At 37.4% G+C, this 11,686-nt stretch overlaps 1 protein-coding gene across 3 annotated transcripts; it reads left to right on the forward strand.

The window, feature by feature from the left end:
* The first annotated feature begins 1,167 nt into the window (after positions 1 to 1,167).
* LOC124865303 (sialic acid-binding Ig-like lectin 14) lies at positions 1,168 to 7,059 on the forward strand. Of its 3 annotated transcripts, XM_047360285.1 has the most exons (6): positions 1,172 to 3,121; positions 3,419 to 3,823; positions 5,317 to 5,643; positions 5,761 to 6,036; positions 6,291 to 6,399; positions 6,479 to 7,059. In XM_047360285.1, exons 1-6 carry the CDS (start codon positions 3,061 to 3,063, stop codon positions 6,585 to 6,587), a joined length of 1,287 nt encoding a protein of 428 aa, XP_047216241.1. In that variant the 5' UTR covers positions 1,172 to 3,060; the 3' UTR covers positions 6,588 to 7,059. The 3 variants fall into 3 exon arrangements, with proteins under 3 accessions (XP_047216243.1, XP_047216242.1, XP_047216241.1); XM_047360287.1 differs by lacking the exon at positions 3,419 to 3,823 and having other exon boundaries at positions 1,168 to 3,121; XM_047360286.1 differs by having other exon boundaries at positions 1,170 to 3,121; positions 6,272 to 7,059.
* Positions 7,060 to 11,686: the final 4,627 nt, after the last annotated feature.

Here is an 11,686-nt window from a genome sequence, read left to right on the forward strand (position 1 = left end):
ACTAAAACTTTGACTGAGACTCTTGAAATGACCTCTTCAGATGATCCACAGGTAATCAAGTTCATTCACCTGCTTTTAACATTGAAAATTTTATGTATTTTTGCCAAAGAAAAAAAATCTGCTTGAGACCTAATGGCTCTGATCCCATTTACAGATCACTGAGCATTTTCAGAGTTTAGTTTCTCTCAAATTGCACCATAAAAAATATGTAATTATTACATGGATAGGAGACATGACTAAGATAGATAGAAAAGGAAAAGATGCATAGGCTGCAGCAGGTACAACAGGCATGATTTCAAAAGCTTTTGAGATTAGTTCAGATGCAGATTAGTCAGCATTTTGTTTAGTATTTATGACTTCCAGGCTCCCTGTGGGAAGCTTTTTATAACTTTCCGAGCCGGGCTGCAGCTAAGGGCCTTAAAGATGAGGTTAATCCTAACAACCGGGTGCAGTTAACTGTAGAGTCACTGCTTCTCTCCACAAAAGGGAGTCAGCTGAGGTGGTTCAGCTATATGATTAGGATGCCTTCTGGTCACCTCCTTCTGGAGGTTTTCTAGGAACATCCTGTTGGAAGGAGACCCTGGAACAGGGTTTACTTGAGAGTTTATACTGTATGATAAATAGAAAATACCCCCACAGTCCCAGGTTTACCATGTAGATGATTGGGTATTTGCCTGGTTTAATTTAAATCTTACTTTGAATGAACCAAAAGGGCACACCATAGAGATCATATCACCATAACCTTATTTATTACATAAAGATAAAGAAAATTGATAAACACCCTTAAAATCCTTACACACATGACACATAATACCATATAGTTGAAAGCTGGTATACTTTTTGTATTAGCTGGACTCTATATTCCTTCTGGCAAGGTAATGGCCCTCCGAGGAGTTGCTGTACATTACTGGGGAAGGTCTGGGTTTTTCTTCCTGGGCTTTTTTTCCTCATCAACTCAACCTTAGATATGCAGGAAAAACCAAAGGGATGGATGGAAGGATGGATGGATGGATGGATGCCATGTAGCTGATTGATATTTTATTGATTATCTACCCAGTTGACCTTATAACATGAACACAATAGCTTCTTTTTTTTGCTGGATGAAAATGAAGATATTTTATTCGTTTTTTCAATGTTTGATTCTTGACAAATTTTATATGATAGAATGACTGGCAGTGACATGATTTGTGTCATGTCATTCTTTTTGTATCTTAAAGTTTTGCCATGGCCAAACAGTGAACAAGGTTCAGTTTCAAGGTCAACAAGGGGCAGTGAATGGAGCCTTGGCCCCTGAACTCAACAGTAGATCAAATGACGTGGCATATGCCAGCGCTGATCTGTCCGTGTTGAACAGGAGTCCCAGAGAGGTGGAAAACCGAAAGGACAAAGATGATGAGTGTGCTGAAGTTAAGTGAGAAAAAACAATGGAAGATAATGCTGAGGAAAAAAACTCTGAGGAGGATTAAGCATTGAGACTGTTTTAAGCTCAAAGATTTAGTTAATAAAAGCTGCTTATTGTGATTCATTGTGCTTATGCCAAAAGAATGAGAGTTTTCATTTCAAAGATGATTTATAGTACAAATACTATATCATAGTATATATTACCATACGATATGCCTTTCGTTTACAGAGAAAAACTCTGTACATTCATCCTGAGTTTAGTAAGACATATTCATGAACATGAGAGGCCCCTGTTAAAATACAGTCTGCCTGTCTGAGGATGGTCTGTTCAAACAGTTAATGGGGCATTAGAGGAACTGTTGTACCACAATCTTTCCTACTGTCTTAATAAAAGTTAAAATCTCCTCTGTAAGTCATTTATTAAAGATGTTTTTTGGAGGTTTTTTGGTGGTGGTGGTGGGTAGGTTTTGTGTACATTAAATTTATTACTGTTGTTAATGTTTTATGGTTTTGTTTATGCAATGTACTTTGGCTCCGTCATCTGTCCAACAAAAAATCCTCTTAAGGAAAACAAAATAAGATGGTTTTACATTAAATTATAAACCTATTTTGATTTATTAAAACATTTCTTTACCATATATCCATTTCAAATTACATATTTCATGATTTTTGCATGTGATTGAGATACAGTCAACATTCTCCATTAAAACAATATAGGATGCAAGAGCTGTGTTTATGTGCACCAAATATAAAACAACCAAATACAGAACATGCAGAAGTTGTCATGAACATGTAGCAGGCTGGAGCAGAATAAACATCTGAAAATTTAAAATCACCCTTAAATGCTTGTCTAGTTTTCAGTATCAACCAGCAGAGGGCGGCCTACCACCAACATTCAAGTCTGCATTAAAATCTTTAAAGGTTTGTTTGAAACTGCTGTGGTCAAAGGATTGACCAGAACGCTCTAATAATTTGAATTATTTACAGCTTTATATTTACAAATGACGTAAAGTGGATTATTTGGGTAGTAATTCAAGAAGTGCCTGGGTTTTTCTGTCACATTTCATTTCGGTGTCTCTTGTCTTTAATGGCATCTATGGTGAGATAAACTTTTGATAAGTGAACACTGACTGGCTGCATGCGGCTTATCATCTGCCGAGTTCAATGAAAATGTGATCATGATTCTCAATCTAATCATACTAACAGCAAACATTATGTTTTTTATGTATTAGATAAGATACGGTACTTCATTGTTCATTAAATACACATAAAATGGAAATGTTCCTCCAGGATCTAGCATGAAAAGACCATACAAGTAACATCTAAAATGCAACACACAGAAAAAAGTAAAAAGGAAATAAAGTTAAGTACATAATCCCAAGAACAGTTGTTCATATCCCCAAAACCTAAAATTATTAATACAGTGCCTTGCAAAAGTATTCGGCCCCCTTGAACTTTTCAACCTCTTGCCACATTTCAGCCCTCATTGTGAAAATGTTCTAATTGTAAGATCCGGGTAAAAAAGCTACATCCTGTATTGCTATATTTTGGCCTCCCAAGATTAGACTTCCCGTTGATTCCATTTCTGCTTTTTAAAAGCTTCTGCTGCTCTGAAGGCTGTACTGTGGAATGGAAGAATAAAGTCTGAAGAACTAAACCATGTTTGCTCTCTTCTGGACAACTGTGCTTTTCTCTTTGAGTGGCTCCAACACATATACAGGTATCAGATGGCTTTCATTCTTTTCAATTATCTAGTGTTTAAAACATTTCTTAGTGACAATTTTTAGATTTGTTTTGTGAAATATGTATTTTTGCTGACAAATGTAACCAAGAAATGTTATTCTTTTATGTTTTTCCCTGTCCAATTTTTAAAAATTTATAAATCCTTGTAACACTGTTTATGTATGATCCTGCACTAATAAGAATTATCTGTTTGAAGAAGGTTTACAGTTAATGTCATAGTTATTACAAAAAAAAAAAATCTGAATCGCCCCGGTCTTTTCCTTCACGTTAACAGTTGCATCCGCCTTGGGAAGACCTTTCTGTTCCAATGGATTCTGCATCACTCTTAATGAGGGACAAATAACAGCCGAGGCTGGACTCTGTGTTGTGCTGCCATGTTCCTTCACCACTGCTGATGAATTTACACCAAAAAATATCGTCTGGTTCAAATGTGAATCATGGAAAAGGAAATGTGGAGACTCTGATATAATATTTCGCACCAACCCCAACAAGATTCAACCTGAATTTTTAGGACGAGTTTTACTGTTGGATCCTGATGTGAGCCAGAGGAACTGTAGCATCATGATCAATGACCTCACCACATCTGATTCTGGATCATATCGGCTCAGAGTTAATGGTCTTCAGAATGGAAGGACAGATGGATTTATGTTCACTTCAAAAACAATTGTCTCTGTTAAAGGTATTAGTGTAACATGAAAACCAAACATGCCGATGTTTAGTTATTTATTTAAGGGATGTGGACAAATAAAAAAAGTATTTCAAGGTTTTTAATTTGAGGTTTTAGAGTTTGAAGATGTTACACAGAAAATCTGTTAACAATTTTGACCTCTGTAGACTTTAGGAACTCCATCAGTACCTAATAAAACTGCCACTTGTTGCCAAATTATGCCTTGCAAAATCTGAGGTAGCCAGAAATGTTGTGTCTGCTTAGAGGACCCGTTGCCCTGAGGGCATAAACCACTTAAATGTACGTAAGACACAAGTTTTTGAAATATTCAGAATCAGAATCAGAATCAGAATCAGAAAGCTTTATTGCCAAGTACGTTTTTGGACATACAAGGAATTTGTTTTGGCGTAGTCGGTGCAATACAGTACAAATTAAACAGTACAAACATATCTACAATATAATATAAATATAAGTGCACAGTTTTAAGTGAGTGAGAGTAAATATAGAGCAGTATAAGATGCAAGAGCAATACAACAGTGCAGGTGATCATTGTGCAAGTAAAGCAGTGCAAGTAAGCAGGAGTCCAAGCTGAGCGTTAATGTAACGCATAGAGTTACAGGTTACAGGTGTCCTGTCAGCAAAAAAAGGGGGGGTGTGGGGGAAAGGGGGAATGTCAGGGTGGTTTCCGGGCTTTGTTAACCAGGCTGGTGGCAGATGGGAAAAAACTGTTCTTGTGGCGTGAGGTTTTGGTCCGGATGGACCGCAGCCTCCTGCCAGAGGGGAGAGTCTCAAAGAGTCTGTGACCGGGGTGGGAGGGATCAGCCAGAATCTTCTCTGCCTGCTTCAGGGTCCTGGAGGTGTACAGTTCCTGGAGCGACAGTAGACTGCAGCCAATCACCTTCTCAGCAGCATATTAATGAAAACCATAATTTGGTAAGTACCTTACATGTACGCATTTACATTCCAACAGTTTGTAAGATCAACAAGAACAAGCCTTTTTTCTGAGATTCCGTGCGAACGAAAACATTAACCTTTGACCCTTGTCCCAAGCTCTTCCGCGTCAGTAATTATGGTGAACTCTCCTTGTACTCTGAAGTTGGATTTTCTTAGTTCCCATGCATCATATTAAACCAATGGCATTCGTAGTTTTGTACAATCTAAATTTTTGAATGTAAAAATGGGAGAATTAAATTATTATCGGCTTACATTGCTAATAGTAGTTAGCATCACAGCAAATAGCGAATCCACCTGGTTCTCTGACTTGCAATAAAAACACCTTCAACTCAGGTGTGACATCATTCCCCCATGTCTGAGTTCTGGTACAAATAAAAGGCAGCAAAACTGTTATGAGTTTAGTCAGAACAGGGCCACCAAAATGAAATTCTAGTTAGGGCCTTTTATATCCTTTGGCTGAGCCTGTGTCTTGCAAAAATACGTGATTGTTTAATCAAGTGAATAAAATATATAGACTGCTTTATTTGATTTATGAACCTTGTTTCTATCAGCTTTAAATCAAAAGCCCAAAGTGATGATTCCTCCGCTGACTGAGGGACAACAGGCCACTCTGACCTGCACTGCTCCTGGTTCCTGCTCTGGATCACCTCCTAACATCACCTGGATGTGGGAAAGAAAATATGAAATTGATGAAATTAACATCCCAGGAAACATCACAGCTTCTTTAAAAACTGAGAATCTGTCTGCTGTTACACAGAGACACAGCTCAACTCTGACCTTTAACCCTTCAGCTAAACACCACAAAATGAATTTAACCTGTTTGGTCAGTGTCTCAGACAACATAGCTACTGAGGAGACTGTCACATCGAATGTAACCTGTGAGTATATAATGGTCTGAAAACTTGGTGGTTTCCCAATTTTACAGTGTTAAAGTTGCAAATATCTTAGCTACAGTTGTGAAATACTTTACACTTGTGATTATTATGTGTTTACAGTGTTTTCAAAGATCCTAAAAGGCTCTGGATGTGTGCTTCATACAGAAGTATTGAGCTGTGTGTGCATCAGTGAGGGGTCTCCTTTACCCTCCATCACATGGCCGCTGCTGAAGTACCACACTGAGTACTCCATCTTTAACACTGTGTCAAATCACACTGTCAACAGCACCTTAACTGTTACAAACCCTGGCAACATCAGTGTTGAATGTATAAGCAGCAATAAAAATTGGGCAGTAAAAGAAAACCTTGCAGTCTATCAACACCTATTAGAAGAAGGTACAGCTACAAGATGTGGTCCTTTAAATTCCTGTATGACACGCTTATTTCCTCTTCTTTGTATGCTCACTTAGTTCACTTTAGTTAGATCAGTGAAGACAACAGAAAATTCAGAATAGTGTGCTTTTGCAGCAAAGCACCTGCAAGATATTAACTGCACAGGCATATAATGCTTTGTATTTAGGTATATTCACATATTCAACAGATGTCTGCTTTCTTTTTTTTTTCTCACCAGTATTTCTGTAACTTTACAGTTAATCATGTAAAACAAAGTGGGTCTGGTTATAAAGTTCTTCCCTGGGTCGTTGCTGGTGTTTCTCTCAGTGTAAATGTTTTCTGCATGATCTACATTTGGCACCTTTGGTGAGTTACATCATGTTTATTTGGGCTTTCCCAGCCCAATCATACAGTTCCAACAATAATGTTTTTCTTTTCTTCAAAGGAACACACAAAAAAAGGTAAAACCCACTGAAGATGATAAAACTTACATGTCTCTGCAAAAACCTGATACATCATCAGAGTATGACGTCATTGTCCAACGACCACACTGACGTGTCTCCAGAGATCGCTGTCACTTGGAAACTAGATTTTTATTAAATTTAATGTTTTAGACACAAAAGAAAAGAGGTAAGCATGACCGTTTCCCAGAAAAGAAAAAAATAATTTCATCCAAAAATACAAAGAAATTGTAACTAACTGGCTCTGGATGAGAATAAAATATATCACAAACAACACCACAAGGATGAATGTTGTATTTTTCAATATTTTTGTAATTACTTTGCTCTTTTGCCCTCTAAGGTTGGGTTAAATATATTGTTTATCATTTGTTTTAATAGCAGATTTTTTATGTTGAATAATTAGTCATTTATTGCCATGTCCACGGCTTTTGCCTGAACAAATTATTTTCCCTAAAATATTGTGTTCTCCTTTATGTGTTTATGTTTCATTCTTTCTGGCATTGTGTATGTGCATCAGTAACTTGTCTTTCTAACAGAATAAATAACAATAAAAGATTATACAGCTGTTGCTGTCCTTATAGAATCTTTTAATATTTGATAATGGTTCTGAACTAACATTGACACAAATAACGTTCAGTCTATGATTACACTTAGGACTCAGAGGGATTTGCAGAACCATTCTTGAATGTGTAAGAAAAAGTAAAACTAAGAAAACAACAGATAAGAGAATCATTTACAGGTTTCTCTTCAATGGTCTTCCTGAGGATTTTTATTTGGTGATTAAAATTGTTTAATCTCTTTCAGTTGGTAGAATTTTTGTTATCTTTTTTTACTTTAATGCCTTGTAGCTAATAATTAATTACTCTTTATTTTCAAGAGATTTTAAATAGAGTACATCAAATAAATATCATTTTAAACAAGCAGAATAAAACTTTCCATTAATTTTAGGTTGTTTGAAATATAAAGAGGAAGAATGAACTGTACAGAAGTTGTCCACTGTACATGTTTTATATATAACCACTATGTGGAGGTCTAGTTGCATTGTTTCCTTTGTGCTTGAAAGCTCAGAGGTTCATTTCCAGGCTGGGGCCTTCTGTGCAGAGTTTGCATGTTCTCTGTGTATAGGTGTGTGTATTGGTTCTTTCGGGTACTCCAACTTCTGTTGTCAGTCCAAAAGCATGCATGTTATGTTAATTGAGCTATGTAAATTGACTTGAGGTGTGATTGTGTGACCTAGGGTGTCTCTCACCTATGAACCACTGGATACACCAGGCCACTCACAACCCGTTATTTTTCACTTTATGGAATCAAATGATAGCAGCTATCTATCTCAAAACAAATATTTAGGACATCAATATTATCACTCCACAATCATTTTGTAATGAAACAGATTCTAGTACATCTACTCACATGAACTGTTTTCATTATTTTAACAAATTACTGCATATGAGAAAATAATGTTATTGTTTTCCATCTCAGAAACTTCCCTTCTCTGTTGCTTAATGTTAATGTGGCTGAAAATTATTTCCTTGGCAGTGTACTATCCTGACTGCATTTCTGCAGAGAGAACAACTAAAGTGTGGTTGTAATTTCAGAAGCATTAACAGTCTGCAGCATCTACCAGTTATATTTATTTATATATTACCACATTGACTGAGGAAGTAGAAAAGGAGGAGGTGGTGATGATGAGTTAAACAGTCACACAGCAGAGATAAGATACAGACAGACTTCAACCGGATGGCCCCTATTAAAGGGCCCCCGATTCCATACTCCTGCAGCACCCCCCACAGGGCATCACGAGGGACACAGTTGAATGCTTTCTCCAGGTCCATAAAACACATGAACTCCCATGAACCCTCGAGTACCCTGTAGAAGGTATACAGGTCCTTCTCAAAATATTAGCATATTGTGATAAAGTTCATTATTTTCCATAATGTCATGATGAAAATTTAACATTCATATATTTTAGATTCATTGCACACTAACTGAAATATTTCAGGTCTTTTATTGTCTTAATACGGATGATTTTGGCATACAGCTCATGAAAACCCAAAATTCCTATCTCACAAAATTAGCATATTTCATCCGACCAATAAAAGAAAAGTGTTTTTAATACAAAAAACGTCAACCTTCAAATAATCATGTACAGTTATGCACTCAATACTTGGTCGGGAATCCTTTTTCAGAAATGACTGCTTCAATGCGGCGTGGCATGGAGGCAATCAGCCTGTGGCACTGCTGAGGTCTTATGGAGGCCCAGGATGCTTCGATAGCGGCCTTTAGCTCATCCAGAGTGTTGGGTCTTGAGTCTCTCAACGTTCTCTTCACAATATCCCACAGATTCTCTATGGGGTTCAGGTCAGGAGAGTTGGCAGGCCAATTGAGTACAGTGATACCATGGTCAGTAAACCATTTACCAGTGGTTTTGGCACTGTGAGCAGGTGCCAGGTCGTGCTGAAAAATGAAATCTTCATCTCCATAAAGCTTTTCAGCAGATGGAAGCATGAAGTGCTCCAAAATCTTCTGATAGCTAGCTGCATTGACCCTGCCCTTGATAAAACACAGTGGACCAACACCAGCAGCTGACACGGCACCCAGACCATCACTGACTGTGGGTACTTGACACTGGACTTCTGGCATTTTGGCATTTCCTTCTCTCCAGTCTTCCTCCAGACTCTGGCACCTTGATTTCTGAATGACATGCAGAATTTGCTTTCATCCGAAAAAAGTACTTTGGACCACTGAGCAACAGTCCAGTGCAGCTTCTCTGTAGCCCAGGTCTGGGGAATGCGGCACCTGTAGCCCATTTCCTGCACACGCCTGTGCACGGTGGCTCTGGATGTTTCTACTCCAGACTCAGTCCACTGCTTTGGAGGCTGAGGAGTGTGATCCCCCTGTAGTTGGAACACACCCTCCGGACCACCACCCCAGTCTGCCAGTCCAGAGGCACTGTCCCCGACCGCCATGCAATGTTGATGAGACGTGTAAGGGAGGAGAAACAAAATAGAAAATAAATAAATAAATAAACTGGAAATCCTTAAGGTTTTGGTTCATGAAAGTGAATCATATGTGATATTAGGGTGGATTTATGAACGGGGCATTTGCTTGAGACCCCTCAGAGCTGGGAATGTTTAGTTAGGCCAAATATGAGGAAATTGTTTTTCCTTATTTCTGTGTTAATCTCCTTTAACAGGAACCATCATGATGGAAGGTAGTTTTTCAGTGTGGTCGAAGGATACATTGATGCTGCTTTAAAGATGTTCACATATTTATTTTCGTCAAATGGGGCTAGAGTTTTTCAATCATGATTTACAGGAAGGTTTGCGGTTGTCGCAAGTCCAATATGCAGCTTATTAAGGCCGTTAGAGCTGATGGGAATGTGTTTTTCTTCTAACTTTGACAAAAGTTTGAACACACCTTCTCTTTCAAAGAGTTTTCTTTATTTTCATGACTATGAATATTGTAGCTTCACACTGAAGGCATCAAAACTATGAATTCACACATGTGGAATTATATACTGAACAAAAAAGTGTAAAGCAACTGGAAAAGGCTTTTATCAGCAGTATTATTTTTAGAACAGAACAAAACATATACAAGGAAAACAGGTCAGTGAGTCTGTAATCAGGAGAATTTATATACTGCACATTTCTGGAGTGTTGATTTAACTTTATTCAGCAATAAAGTATTGAGTTTCCATGTAATGTTTTACAAACCAAAGTTAACTCTTATGAGAGCTGAAGCAAAGCATTAGTAAAAATCATATTTACCTTGGGTGTTTTGTCCTTGTTTCCTCTTGTCTTCAGTGACTTTTCTCACTGACGTCCAAACTGTTCTCTTTTTTCTGTCTTCCTTTTTTCTGCAGCATTAAGAATTGGGAAGTTTGTAAGCACTTGTCTAAAAAAAAACTACTTATCCAATGAGAGAGACCATCTTTACATTCAATAAATTTAACAAACTGTGATACACAATTTGTGCATGTTCATTATTCAATTAAATGTTATTTTATTTATATTGTGCCTATTCACAACACAACATCTCAAGGCACTTTACAAAATCAATTCAATGAAATCATACAGACTTCAAGTCGGGTACAAACATTCCAATTAATCCTAACTATCAAACAGTGCAGTTGGATGCAGACTGTTTTCAAGGTTTCACATATCATCAGTCAAAGAGACAATTTGAAACTTATTGATTTGTGATGATGAAAAAATTAAAACTTTTGTAATTATATAAATAATAATTTAGATTAAATTTTCTCTCAAACCCCCAGTTGGTTGTGGCAAATGGCTGCTCACACTGAGCCTGGTTGTGCTGGAGGTTTTTAAAATTGAGTTTTCCTCTCCACTGTCACTACATGCATGCTCAGAATAAGGGATTGCTGTAAAGCAATGCAAGCGACTGTCCTCTGTCTCTACATGCTCATCCAATTATACACCTTTACTGAAATGCTTCAGTTTAAGACTTCAGCTACCTGACATACGCTTCATCTTATAACTTCTTCTAAGAATATCTGACAAGAAGAGGTAAATTGATTGTCAGGTTTAACCAACCTAACAGTACTTATAACAACACAAAAAGAAAAGAGAGACAAAGTATTAGTTCCTTTTACTCGCTTTGCGAGGAGAAACGGTCAAGATATGCTCAGTTACAGATCTCACACCGCTCTGAACAGCATCTGTCCGCCTCCTCTTTTTATTGTCTTTCGGGGGTCCCTAGTTTACAAAAACATTGTTCTCTAAAGGATGGGGGAAAACAACAACTGCATCGTAAACAGGTCATAAACAGCTTTATCCATTAACAACACATTTCCCACAGTCTCCTCCAACTGGTAGGGTCAGTTGTGCCTTTTGTTGAGTGTAATCAGCCTTCATCTTTATGACCTCCTCAACTGGACTGCTTCCTTCTCTGCTAGTTCAGCTCCTATTTATGATCTTTGCCTGCAGACAAACTCACACATCCTTTCTCACACATATATCATGAAAAGTTATATAGTCAAATAGTCAAGTTAATAAATAGGAGAAACTATAAGACAAATCTTTATTCAATTATTCCAACATTGATAATAAAATGTAATGCAGTAATATGGATTATTTATTTATTTACCTTAAAAATGAAACTAAAATCAAAAACATCAGTAGAAACCTCTTGTTTTTTCCTGTTAAAAGAGAGTTTTCCTTTCCACTGTCACT

This window comes from Girardinichthys multiradiatus, chromosome 3 (assembly GCF_021462225.1).
Source record: "Girardinichthys multiradiatus isolate DD_20200921_A chromosome 3, DD_fGirMul_XY1, whole genome shotgun sequence".
Classification (NCBI taxonomy): Eukaryota; Metazoa; Chordata; class Actinopteri; order Cyprinodontiformes; family Goodeidae; genus Girardinichthys; species Girardinichthys multiradiatus.